The sequence below is a fragment of the Prosopis cineraria genome, unplaced genomic scaffold (genome assembly GCF_029017545.1).
Source record: "Prosopis cineraria cultivar Desert tree isolate PC_DT_omini unplaced genomic scaffold, ASM2901754v1 PC4, whole genome shotgun sequence".
NCBI classification, from domain to species: domain Eukaryota; kingdom Viridiplantae; phylum Streptophyta; class Magnoliopsida; order Fabales; family Fabaceae; genus Prosopis; species Prosopis cineraria.
In genome coordinates, this window is record NW_026555335.1 from 17714660 (window position 1) to 17727342 (window position 12683).

The 12683-nt window shown below is 31.0% G+C and overlaps 1 protein-coding gene across 1 annotated transcript; it reads right to left on the minus strand.

Moving 5' to 3' along the window:
* Positions 1–8807: 8807 nt before the first annotated feature.
* Positions 8808–11026, minus strand: LOC129309502 (uncharacterized). The gene is made up of 3 exons (XM_054951099.1): positions 10755–11026; positions 9436–9500; positions 8808–9336 (listed from the first exon to the last, which is right to left on the minus strand). Exons 1-3 carry the CDS (start codon positions 10872–10874, stop codon positions 8988–8990), a joined length of 534 nt encoding a protein of 177 aa, XP_054807074.1. The 5' UTR covers positions 10875–11026; the 3' UTR covers positions 8808–8987.
* Between the last annotated feature and the right edge of the window lie 1657 nt (positions 11027–12683).

A 12683-nucleotide genomic window follows, 5' to 3' on the forward strand; every position in this document is an offset into this window, starting at 1 on the left:
ACCTAATTGTTACAATTCACCTCCTAATGGAAGGACTAATTTGATTGGAATAATCACACTAAATGTGGGGAATGACTTCTTGTTTTGAAACTAATCATTAATTCTTGATCCCTAGTCAACTATCATAATTCTAGAATATGTCAAATCTCTTCTCATTGATCCAACATCATGACCTGATTCCTATCAAGGGGTGGATTGGTAAATTCAAATAGGTAGCATTTGGATTGATGGATTTAAATTTTAGTTTTAGATTAAAAATTTTAGTTTTAAAATATCATTTTTAAAATTAAAATCCATGTATTCAGAATCCATTGTTTGGATAGTGCAAGAGACTTTAAAGGTGAAAGAGAGATGAGCTAAGATTCAAAGGGAAAAAAGAAAGAAAGAAAGATTAGGATTGACGAGCCAATTTCTATTTTTCAATTGATGGGAGACGAGGATAAGAGATGAGAGGAAATGCGAGAATAACAAAGATACTAATAGTAAAAATATGAAGAAAATGAGAAGGTCAGAGTAGCTAAAATTTCAAATAACTATAATTAAGATGTAATTTGAAATTATAAAGAAATTATAAGAAAACATGGATTTGGATATAATTAAATTTAAATTTATATAATTTTACATATCCAAATGAGAGATTTAGTTCAAATTCAAATACATCTAATGTACCCTAAAATAATATTAATTTTGTATCCCTTCAATAGGAATGTGGGAAGTGGGTGAGGAAAGAGAGAAAAGAATAAAATGGAAATGTGATAATAGAGAAGTCCAATTTCTCGTGAAAGAAAGGGGAAATTTAGGAAGGAAAAAAAAACATGCTTACGTAAGTTTCAAGAGTGAAGAGGCACAAGTATAGAACTACAATGATTGATAAATTGATAAAAAAAAATCTGGTGATAAAATTCTGTGTGGGCCAAAAATGGAAAAAAGATATCTTGTGGCGGTCTATTCTATTGTCTTCTTTATATAAGAGTTGTGATGAAAACAAAGTTTTAAAAATTAGACCAACAATTTTGTTAATGGTAGGGGATTAAAATGAAAAGATATCTTGCAGTGGCCCATGGTATTGGTCATTTTTTATATTTTTTGAGGTTTTTTTATTATTTTCTGATCAACTAATAGTTAAAATTAATTTTTGTTAATAATAAAGATCAAATTTCATCGTTTACAAAAGTTGAGGAAATAATTCACAAAATAAACAAATTCAAGGTACATAGTGTTATTAGACCTAAAGTTTAAGAGATAATTTACTCATTTACCCTAAAATAAATATATTATTATTTTTAATTAATTAGTAGTATTGTTGCCAATAATGATGATTTGATAATCATTTGGTAACCTGTCAAAGTGGTTGGTCAAATGGTATTTTAATTTTTTATATGGTAAAAAATAACATTTTTCCCTTGATATTTATTTATAATTTAGGGTACTTTTTTGTGATTTTCATGTCTTTTTAATAATTTTTTGAGTTAACTAACAATTAAAGTTAACATTTGTTAACAATAGAAGCAACATTACACTATTTTTAATTATTGAAGTAGAACATTGCACTGCAAAAAAAGTTTAAAATACTAGATATTCTGGTGTGAATAGTTGAAAGGAAAAAATTTCCCTCAACCTTTTTTAATATTATAGGATAATAAATTTTAGAATAAAATAAGTTGCTTGTGTTTTTAGTATGCATAATAGTAATAAATTGTATGAACTAAAATTGGCGTGAGTGGTAAATGCTCTTATCACTTAAGCAAATAGTTTGGAGTTTAAATTTTAACCCTTATGAATGTAGCAAGTTAGTTTGGTGAGATCTAATGATTGATCTCAGTACCTCTAAGGAGATATTCTTTGTGTTCAATGGAACTTACTTAGTTGTAGAGCTATGACTCAAGATTAGGGTGCAATATATTTTCTTTAAGATAAACAACTATATAAAAATTATACAAATATATGTGGCTAGTAACTTAAAAGGTGTTACAATAAATATCTTATATTAATCACAATTTACTATGATTGAAGATTTGATAAATCAAGTCAAGAAATAAGAGATTTCATATATAAATTTTAGGTGAATATTGTTGCCTCTATAACAATAATTTTCTCTCATATTTTATTGCATAAAAGTAGAACAAGTCAATATTGCTAATTCAAAATATGATTATTAATTATTCAATGGTAAAACTATTAAAGGAGAGTGTGCAAACTGCAAGTTAATGCTCTGCTTGGATAGAAAGAAAAGATGATATGAAAGAAAATAAGAGAAGAGAAAATTGAAGAGATAATATTATCACATCTTTTATATGGATGGACAAAGGAAAATATAAAGCAAAGAACATAGGCAAAAATCACAATGACAATAATACCCTCATATTTGGATATATTATGTCATTTTTCCATTAAAATAGATTGAAGAAAAAATCATATTAAAATCTATAAAATCCATAGGCAGATAAGTAAGGTTACCCTTATTAATTTACCCTTAACTCTAAAATCTAAGGCAATCATAGGCTGAGCCATTTAGATTACCAAATTTATAATTTGTAGAAATAAAATCTCAAGTTTTCATAGTTTAAAATTACTCAACAATCATTTAGCAAACATCTAATCATAGCAAAATATATTTTGAAAGCATGAGATATCTCAAGAGAGTAAAAAAGGCTCAAAATCAGTTAAAAAATATTAAGGAATGAGCAACATGTGCACATACGCAATGATTGTCCTTCTCTATGCCACACGTTGCGAACGATGTATTGCACATATCATACAACATTATGTTGTCAAATGACAACAACCTGGGGCAACTCCTAACTTTCCCTATTCCTCCTTCTAACGTTCGATTGGGGTGATCTAGATGTCTAGGGAAAGCTTTTCTTATAAATTAGCTAGTGGCATGATTTTTACTTTCAAATTATGTCACACAAGGAAGATGAACACCCAAACACATTTTCAAACCTTTTTACACTTTTCACAACTTAAGGGTGTTCAAAAACCCACACTTGTGTCAAAAGCTAATTCAAGTACCTAAAACACACTCAATGAATTTAGAACTATCTATAGAATAAACCACAAGCACGTAATTTCAATTATATCAAATTCTCACTCCTTAACCCCTTTATACCAAAAACAACAAGGGGGAGGTTTTGGCATTGTCTAAATCATAAAATCTTGAAATCAATACCAAGACAATATTCTCTATACTTGCATTAATATTTTGACCCTATTAACACTTAATTAAAATTACATACACATTATAGGGCTCAAAATACATTCTAAAATCACAAACAATAGTAAGTGCAAGTATATACAAAATGCAACCTAATTGGTAATATATTATTTATTATACAAAATAAATGAAATTGGGAGGCATGATAATAGGAATACCTAAATTATTAAGCCTCCAAAGTCTTTTCCCTTTCCATACCAAAAGTAGAGCTTTTAAAATATTGAAAGAGAGGGATAAGTATAGTCACTTAGTAATAAAGAAACATCTACTCTATGTAGTTGCATATCACTTGATTCAGAATACATGTATGGGAGTTGAATACTAAAAAATATGAAATTACACATAACACAAGTTGTACTTTCACAAGTATACTCATTTTCACATTTCACATTTCAATTTATATAGTACATTATCACAATACTAACAAATATGTGATAATAACTCAATTTACAATCTCAATGCACATTGCCATAATATAGATAAATATGTGACAGTGGCATAATAACTATCACGAATTGCCACAAACTTAACCATGTAACATGTCGGATACACCTATATGTATGATCAATACCTCTTTATACCCTCCTTATTTCTTTCAATTGAAACCATAGGCTATAATATCTATTAGAGCTCCATTCGTATGACTAGACTATCCAAGCTCACTAATTGTGAGGAGTGACCTAGCTAAAGATTACCGTACTTACTCTAAGACTATGGCTACCCCCATTCTCGAATCTCTGAGGTGTCGTATACCCTAAGCTATACTCGTTGACAAACAAGCGAAGATAATCAGGTTCAAGTCCCTTAATGAACAATCAGACAAGGCTAACCTTCGTGCACCAAAAGATAGCTATAAAATACCATATGGATTTTCTACTCCTCTCTCTAGGCGAACTTCCGCCAGATGATCATGCAATATCTCATGCTCATACACATTTTTCACATACTTGTAATTTCTAATTAACAAGCTTATCATTTTCAATACAAAATCAATTGAAACATGTGAGTAAGATAAACATTTTCATAAATACTCCAGTTTTAAAAATTCACACATATCTACACATTCTTCACTTTACTCAATCATCACATTCACACATTTATCAAACAACTTGTCAACTACTTATTTCCACACAAACTTGTGATATACATCCATTTCAAGTTCTAACTCCATAAATATGGACAAATTAAGATTAATGAAAACCTTGCACAATTATGGCATGTATTTATAACCACCATTTCAATCATTCATGTAATGAATTCATTTTCAAATTATATTGCAATTAACATATAACTATACAACAATAGATTTCCTCCGGTTACCTCAAACATTTAAGAAAGTTTGCCCCTCAATAATTTACTTCCAAGCTTGCTTTCCAAGCTAAATATGGTGCTTGAACGATTAATCTACAATTAATCAAGTTAAAACTCTTCAACATTACCACATACACTCCATTTTTACTTTCATTTCAATATTTCAAATAATCCACAATCCCCATGTCTAGCATTTCAAACTTAACTATTGGGTTCATTCATTGCCTGTAACTCTCAAGAGCTTTATTAAACTCTCATATTGTTATTAATGACTTCCCAATTAAGTCTAACAACCATAATAAATGACATTTTTGGCCATTAATGCACCCATAACCACCAAAATGTGTAAATCATTATTCTCAAGTTTAAATGCCTCAAATAACTCCCATTAACTCCATTTGAATTAATCTATTCGAATTAATAATCTATATGGACTAAAAATTACCTCTCACTTACAAACTTTAACCATAAACTTAAGAAAATGAATTGGAAAGAGGAGAAGAAGAGGTTAGAAAACTTACTCTTAGAATTTAGTAGCTTCAAAATGCCTCTAACATTCTTAAAATTAAAGCCTTAGTAAAGCTCTCCTAATGCTTCATGTTTTCTCCTTTTTTTCTCTTCTGATTTTTGAGTCCGTTCACAAAGTATTTTTGCAAAAAATGTACCGTGTGCCACGGCACACAAAGAGGTGAGTTTCATGTTTTGTTGGCTCATGTGCCATGGCATAAGGCACAGAGCCATTTCCTTTTTTTTTTTTCACTTTTTGATGTTTGAATGGTCTGACTTCACTTCAAACTCAATCCTAGAGTTGTCATAATCCAAAACATCCATTGGTTTTCTGTAACCACGCACCATATTAATCTTTAGCCTTCTTTATTCATTCTCTAACTCAATTTAACAAATTAAACCTGATTATCTCGTTATTTAACTAAAAATTAAAATTCAGGATGTTACAAAATCTATTGAAATATTTTGAAATAAAACTATTTGGCTAAAAATTATATTTTTATATTTTTCTATGTAAACATCAAAATGGATAGTTTTTTAAAAGGTTAAAGTATAAATTTAGTCTTAAAGTTTTCATATAGGAGCATGTGGTACCCTCAAGTTTTTAATTTTGATGCAATTTCATCTTTTTTTTTTAAATATGGTACAACTTTGCCTTATAGTTGGGATTTGACCATGTTGATCGTCAATTTGACTTTGAATTGCTGAGTTGGCATCCACTTACCATATTATAAAAATAAAAAATTAAAAAAAAAGAAATAGAGATCATGTTCGATCTGGAATGAAGTATTCTTCTTTCTTCTTCCTCGTTGTGATTGAACGCGTGCCAATGCCCATCTAGCTTCCTCTCTCTCTTTCTCTTTAATCGTTTTGGTGGTTGATTCAACGATATGGGATTTTGCATCATTCTAGAAGCTGAAGTCGAAGCCTTGATTTTGCTAGAGCTAGATGGGTTCATTGATCTACAATATGGGCTGAGAGCATGCTGGGTAACTGAGGTTCGATGAAGGAGGTAGTTGAGTTGTGACAACTAATAGAGATTATTCAAATGTAGATCAGAAGATTTAAATGAGGTTTAAGACAAATTGAGATAGGGTTTAGGTTCTGGTTTTCTTGGATTGACGAAGAGAGATCGAGACAAAGATTGGGTTTTCATTCACTTGGATCGATAGAGACATATCGAGACAAAGGTTGAGTTCTGGTTTGCTTGGATCTTGGATCGATAGAGACAGATTGAGATAGAGGTTGGGTTCTCGACCAATGCCGATGACTGGCCTGTTTTGATTCGCTTGGATCAATGCAAGTTGGGTTCTTTGACTCAATCTCACTCTCTCGATCTTGAACTATAATAGAGCTAGTATCAATGAAAGAGAACTCAGGATCTGCAAGCTTTGAGCTTTTCTTTGGGTTTTCTCTCAAGCCGTAGACTCAAAACTATTGTCTATTGCCCAAGTATTCGTGCTAGGGTTCCAAAATTATGCCTTGATTCCGATCACTTTCGTCACTATCGATACTAGTGAACATGGTTTTTTCGGTTCCAAAATAGTTGAGATCTATTTCACTAGTTTTTTTTTGGGTTTGATTAGCAACGATTTCTGGGTTTGATTAAGGCTAATGATTGTTCTTTGGTTGTTCTTGCCTTATATTCTTTGATTGTTCTTAATCATTTTTTGGTTATTTGATGATCCTGATTTTTGGGTTCATGAATTAAGTTTTTTGGGTTAAATTGTTTGTTTTGGCTTGATTGTTCTTGCCTTGGATTCTTCATTTGCTGGATTTGATTGTTATGTTTGATGGTTCTGGTTGAGGAAGGTGAAAAATTGAGGTGGCATTGGTAAAAGAAAACATACTTTTGATGTGGAATCCTACATGGACATCTAATTAGGCATTGAATAATTAAATTCAATAAGTTAACAATCAACTAATGATCAGCCAACGTTAGGGTGAAATTATGCCTAAGAAAACTTGAGGATATTAGAAGTGCTTGTTTGGAAACTTTAAAGGTATATTGATACATTAATCCTTTTTTAAATAAAATATAATAATTTAAATATCAAAATGGATAATTTTCTATTTAAAAATTTAAAACTAAAGTCAATGATAAGCAATAAGAGATTGTTTAAGAGAGAAGAGTCTCTTCATTTTTTTTCTATTCATTTTCTTTCACTTCCTCCATTCTCACCATTTATTAATTTTATTATTTAAAAAAATTATTTAATAAAATAATTTGAATGATAGGGATGAAGGATGTGGAAGGAAATGAAAGAGAAAAAATGAAGATGCCCCTCTCCCATTGTTCCATTTTAAACACCAACTACAGCACAGAGAAGAAAAGATTGTTTCGAACTAATAAACATTAAATGAAAAGGAATAAAAAAACAAAAAAAAAAAGCACCACAAAAATTTCATATTAAATCAAGTAGGCAGTAGCATATACAAGTCCTTTAATTGTAGAGGTCTGAAACAGAGTCTGAAGCCATGGAGATCGAAAGGGAGTTCGAAGATGGAGAGGGGATCACTGGAAAGCCCATGGTCCCAATGCGTGGGTGAATCAGAATGAAGGTGCGACTGTGATGTTAGTGTTTTATCAAAGGGAGAGAGGTGAGGGCAAATGCAGGACAATAATTTCTTCTCAAAATCTCTCCACTTATAAAGAGAAAAGTCAGGAAGAAAATAAGGTAAATCTCATGCCTTATTTTTTTGTTTAGTTTTCTTTTCTTCCATATTTTCTTCTCATCCAAATAGGGGGTAAAGGTGAGGTGAGGGCATGAGATGAAGGTCAATACTCCATCTAATCTTATTTATAAATTATTTCCACTAACATCTTCAATATCAATATAACAAAAATATAAGGAATAAAAGTAAGCTAAATTTCAAATATAAACTTTAAGTAAAAAGCAAAAAATAAACAAACAATATAATATTATTTGTATTTTTTTGTCTTTCTTTTTCTTACTTTTTACAGATAGTTTGAGAATTTTAATTTAAAATAAAATAATTTCATCAATTAATGATCTATAAAATAGATTAGATTATAGTCATATATAAAACCAGAAAAGTACAGCCCAACCCCTCAACTACACGTCATGGATTATTCTGCGGGGCCAAATTTTCTTCTTCCGCAGCTAATTCGGGGTGGAGGAGGTCAAAATTTATCTACAAAAATTTTTTTTAGCTAATTTATAAAGCATGGCCTTAAACATTTACAAGATGATAAATACTTGTGGGCTCCCCCCGAAATTTGTCCTAGCCCTTAATTACACCTCATTCCGCCTATAAACCTACTCCTGATATTAAAAGAAAAAAAGAATAATAGATCGTAAAAATATATTATTAATAGTGTATGGGGGTAATAATTTTTTTAACAAAATATAATTTATAGGTTCATGAGGCCTACTTGTTTTCTTAACCATGTCAACATTCACAAGAATCGGGTAGAACCGGCTGGTTTTTATCCGATTCACTAGTTTCCCGGATTTTTCGGTCCATGGCTTGCTCTGAGGGAGGCCAGTTTTGCGCCTCCTCTGAACTGATGTGACGGTGGGTTCATCCGCTTTTCAGTCAGACCGGCCAGTCTAATCTGTTTTTTAATTCATTGATATTCTTAACCAATCCTTTACCCGTCCTTTTACACGTGAAACGGGCGTAAAAGTTAAAACAGTGTATATAAATAACCCATTTCATTAAACAGACGTCAAGACCGTTATCAAACCTTGTCATCATCCAGCTGTCGTTATAACAATGACAGAAAGCATAAAAATGATCATAATAGTTGACGAAAATCACAATGAGAATACATTAATGATAATATTATGATCTTCGACACAAGGTAAAACAACTGGTCCATTCAGGAGGAAGATGAAAGAACTGTTCTAAGAACTAAGCATGACTGAGAATGCATTACAGAGGATGAGAAGAAAACAATGTACCTACTACTACAACTCTCAATTTCTCACTTTCTCTTCTTAGCAGGTGGTTGGGGAACCTCCTCATCATCTTCGTCTTCTTCGTCTTCCTCTTCGTCCTCGTCCTCTTCCCCATCATCCTCATCATCTTCATCTCCATCTTCGTCATCATCATCTTCCCCGTCATCACTTCCTCCTGCACCATTGGCCTCAGGATCATCCTCAGGATCTGCATCTTCCTCACCACCTGAAAAGTCCTCGTCTCCAGCATCATCATCATCATCTTGATCATTTGCATCTTCTTCATCTTGGTCATCTTCATCATCATCTTCATCACTAGCATCCTTGCATTTTACGAAAGCATGTTTTCCCCTCAAGAGTTCATCTAAAGGAAACCTGACAGAGAATTAACATGTAAACATTGGGATGAATGGACTTTCCAAATCTACCAAAAAAGAAGGGCACCCTCTGGAGAGTTGCAAAAATTAACCTCACCTTCCACCCATCGGAGCCAATTTTGGTGACACTGAATGACTGACATCAGTCAATAGAGATTCAGTCTGCATTATACACAGAATATGAGAACCTTTATATCAATTCAGTGTGAAAAGATTGTATTAATTTACTCTACTTTAATCTCAGCAAAATGATCTTAAACACACTAATCATATAACATGTTAAAATTGTCAGAAAACAAATACAGATAGTATCATAGTATGGGCATATATTTACAATTTAAAGACACAGTTGGGCTTGTCAACAGTTCCAGTTTATAACAGAACCCTCAAATACTATAAATAGCAAGAAAGAAAGAGAAGGGAATGAGATCAGAGCCATTCAGAGTATAATGCCCTTTTTTTAGCCATAGAACACAGAGCAAGAATATTTCACATCTTACAGTCCCAAGCATGGACTTGACATAGATACAATCCGCAAGAGCTTATGTCATGCTTTTCTCGCCACAAAATTTTGCATTACCATCACATTTCTTTAAGAGCAAAACATTTTATACTGTGAATCATTGTTGTAAATGAAACAAAGCATCCCAAATCATGTTTAATCATGAATCAAGCGACAAGTACAGGAGGCCCCAAAATGCGTCTTGAATCATGAGAAACCTGGCCACTAACGAGCACACAAGTACTACACCTGCCTTTGCTAAATACTAATGGAAAAGAAAATAGAATGATCGAATTGTAAACAGGGAAAGAAAAGGCATCGATGAAATTTTAAACACTGTTAACAAGAGCAATACTATCCTGAATTGAAATATCAACCATTCACTGGAACCCAACTAAGTAAAGTTTTTGGATCACAAATGAATAGGGAAAGCTCCGTATATAAACACACCATATTTTGTAGAAAAGAAACATCAAGAAGAGTAACTAGTGCATAAGATTTGTGCATCACTGATATAACTATAACATGAAGTCATGAACCAATTTTACCCACAACCAGAAACACAAAGCTCTACATACTACAAAGCAGGGAAATTTTTAGTGTGGTTCATCCAAAGAAGAATATTATGACGCAGAGAAAGCATTTGATCAAAAAGGCAAAAATAGACGGTAAAAATCCAGTGAGATCCCCAAATTATTCACAGAAGCCAAGACCAATGAATGACAGGGTAATTGAAACCTACACAACAGAGAAAACTAAAAAGTATGACTCTGATAAACCCAGAAAGAATAGCAAGAACGTGAAATTAAAGCAGAAGTTTCCAGCATAAATCCTACTTATTGCGCCATGAAGATGAATTACAAACATGTTAAGAAAATAAATCCCAAAATTACAGAAAGGAAGGGAAGCAATACCGCTTTAAGAAGCCAAAGGAGGCATTTCCCTGCAACAAGAACAGTCTCCACCGCCAGAGCCTCCATCAGAGAGCCAATCCAAATCCTCTTCTCTAAGAAGCCAATAGCAGAAACCTCCATTCCCGAAAACCAAGATTGGAAGAGACTAAGGTGAAAAACTGTAGAGTTAAACCCTAAACCTGAGAGGAAGAAGACCAATGTTGCAGTGAGAGACAGTGATGACACGAACAGGTCTGACAGTGGGGAAGGGTGGGTGGGGGTAGAGAGAGAGAGAGAGTCAGTCCAGGGCCCTGGGAGGAAAAAAGCGTCAGGTCCGCTTGGAGTAAACCCTAGTGCCTCATCCGGGAAGTTTTAGAAGAACTAAAACAAAAAACAAAAAACAAAAAACAAAAAAGTGAATAAAATTTTGCAACTATAAATTTTAATTGTAAAATAAGAATTAAAGAATTAAAATATTTTATTTATAATTAAAATTCTTAAATTTTCAATTATTTAAAGTAATATATACAACTTATTTATTAAATTTTTTTATTAAAAATCTAACTGTCATTCATTTATTCTTTTAGAATTTAATTGGTATTTTTCTTACTAAGTAATAGGTGGGAAAAATAATAGATAATATATTTTTTGAGAATTTATATATTATATGTAAATTTTTTATGTCGTAATAAGAATTAAAAAATTAGATAATTATTTTATAAATTATATAAAATCCAAAAAAATAAATCTATAGTTAAATAATCAATTACAATCCCGGCCGAAAACAAAGAATTAATTAGAATGATATGCTTTTAATTGTATAAGATTTCTTGGCTTTTGGCTGTTTGAATATTGATTTAATATGGAAGTAATTTAATATGAAATATTTATTTTATAGTTAAGTATTAAAATAAAAGAATGAGCCAAATTATTTTGAAAATGACAGTATAAGTAAACATAGATTTTTGCAAATAAACTATATGCCTTATGAATAGCATAATTTCCTACTAATTATATATATATATTGATTTTACATTCTCCATTCATATAATTTAATTTTTTTTGTGGATCTTAAATAAAGGGATATCTTCAGGCCAAAAAAAAAAGGGATATCTTGATATTATAATTTAAAATTTTGGGGAAAAAGGAATTACAATGTCGTTATTCCATATGATGAGAAGATAACCATGTAATTTATTGCGGTAGGTAATAATATGTCATTGTCGCCCGCTAATAAAGTAATAATTGTAACAAGTAATGGCAATAGTATTGTTCCCTCCAACATGCTCGTTGAACAGGACAACTATGGCCCACATGAGTTTTTGGACGGAAGTGGCTCCGACTCGGAATTTGGCCATTCATTCAAACGAGGTCTATGGATTTTGGTCAACTCAAATCATGGATTGGTAGTATAAGATGATATGATAATATTAAAATGAACAATATTCAAGTATCATATTTATAAGATGGAAAATAAAATAGAGAAAAATAATTCATAGGTGTTATAGTTTTTTAAAATTTAAATTAAATTCTTTTAATTTACATTGTTTGAATTGAGCCCTTAAAATTTGATTTAGTAGATATGTTAATCTTTAAAATTTAAAATTATTAATAAATGATTAATTATTTTCAAAACAAAAAAAATTGAAATATATAAAAAATTGGCTTGATGCTTTTGGCAAAAAAAAAATTAATTTAATACAATGTTCAAATTTTTATGAAAATTCTGTATGCATAAATTTTTTTTAGAAAACATAACTTAATTATATAAATTAAATTATAAAAATTATATAATTAATTCTAAAGTTATATAATTATTTAATAAAAATATAAAGTGCTTAATTTTATTTTTTCAATGGACAAGGATTTTAATTTTTAAGGATATAATTTAAAATTGAGAGAAATTATAAGGGTTCAATTTAAATAAAATAAATTACAAAGACTTGAGAA

What these genes read in the sequence shown, in the direction of transcription:
- LOC129309502 (XM_054951099.1), bottom strand. Translation starts at nt 10,874, where the DNA reads ATGGAGGTTTCTGCTATTGGCTTCTTAGAGAAGAGGATTTGGATTGGC. An exon ending in TCCTTTGGCTTCTTAAAGCG is followed by an intron (nt 9,501 to 10,754) that starts GTATTGCTTCCC and finishes TGTATAATGCAG; the next exon opens with ACTGAATCTCTATTGACTGA. An exon ending in TTGGCTCCGATGGGTGGAAG is followed by an intron (nt 9,337 to 9,435) that starts GTGAGGTTAATT and finishes ATTCTCTGTCAG; the next exon opens with GTTTCCTTTAGATGAACTCT.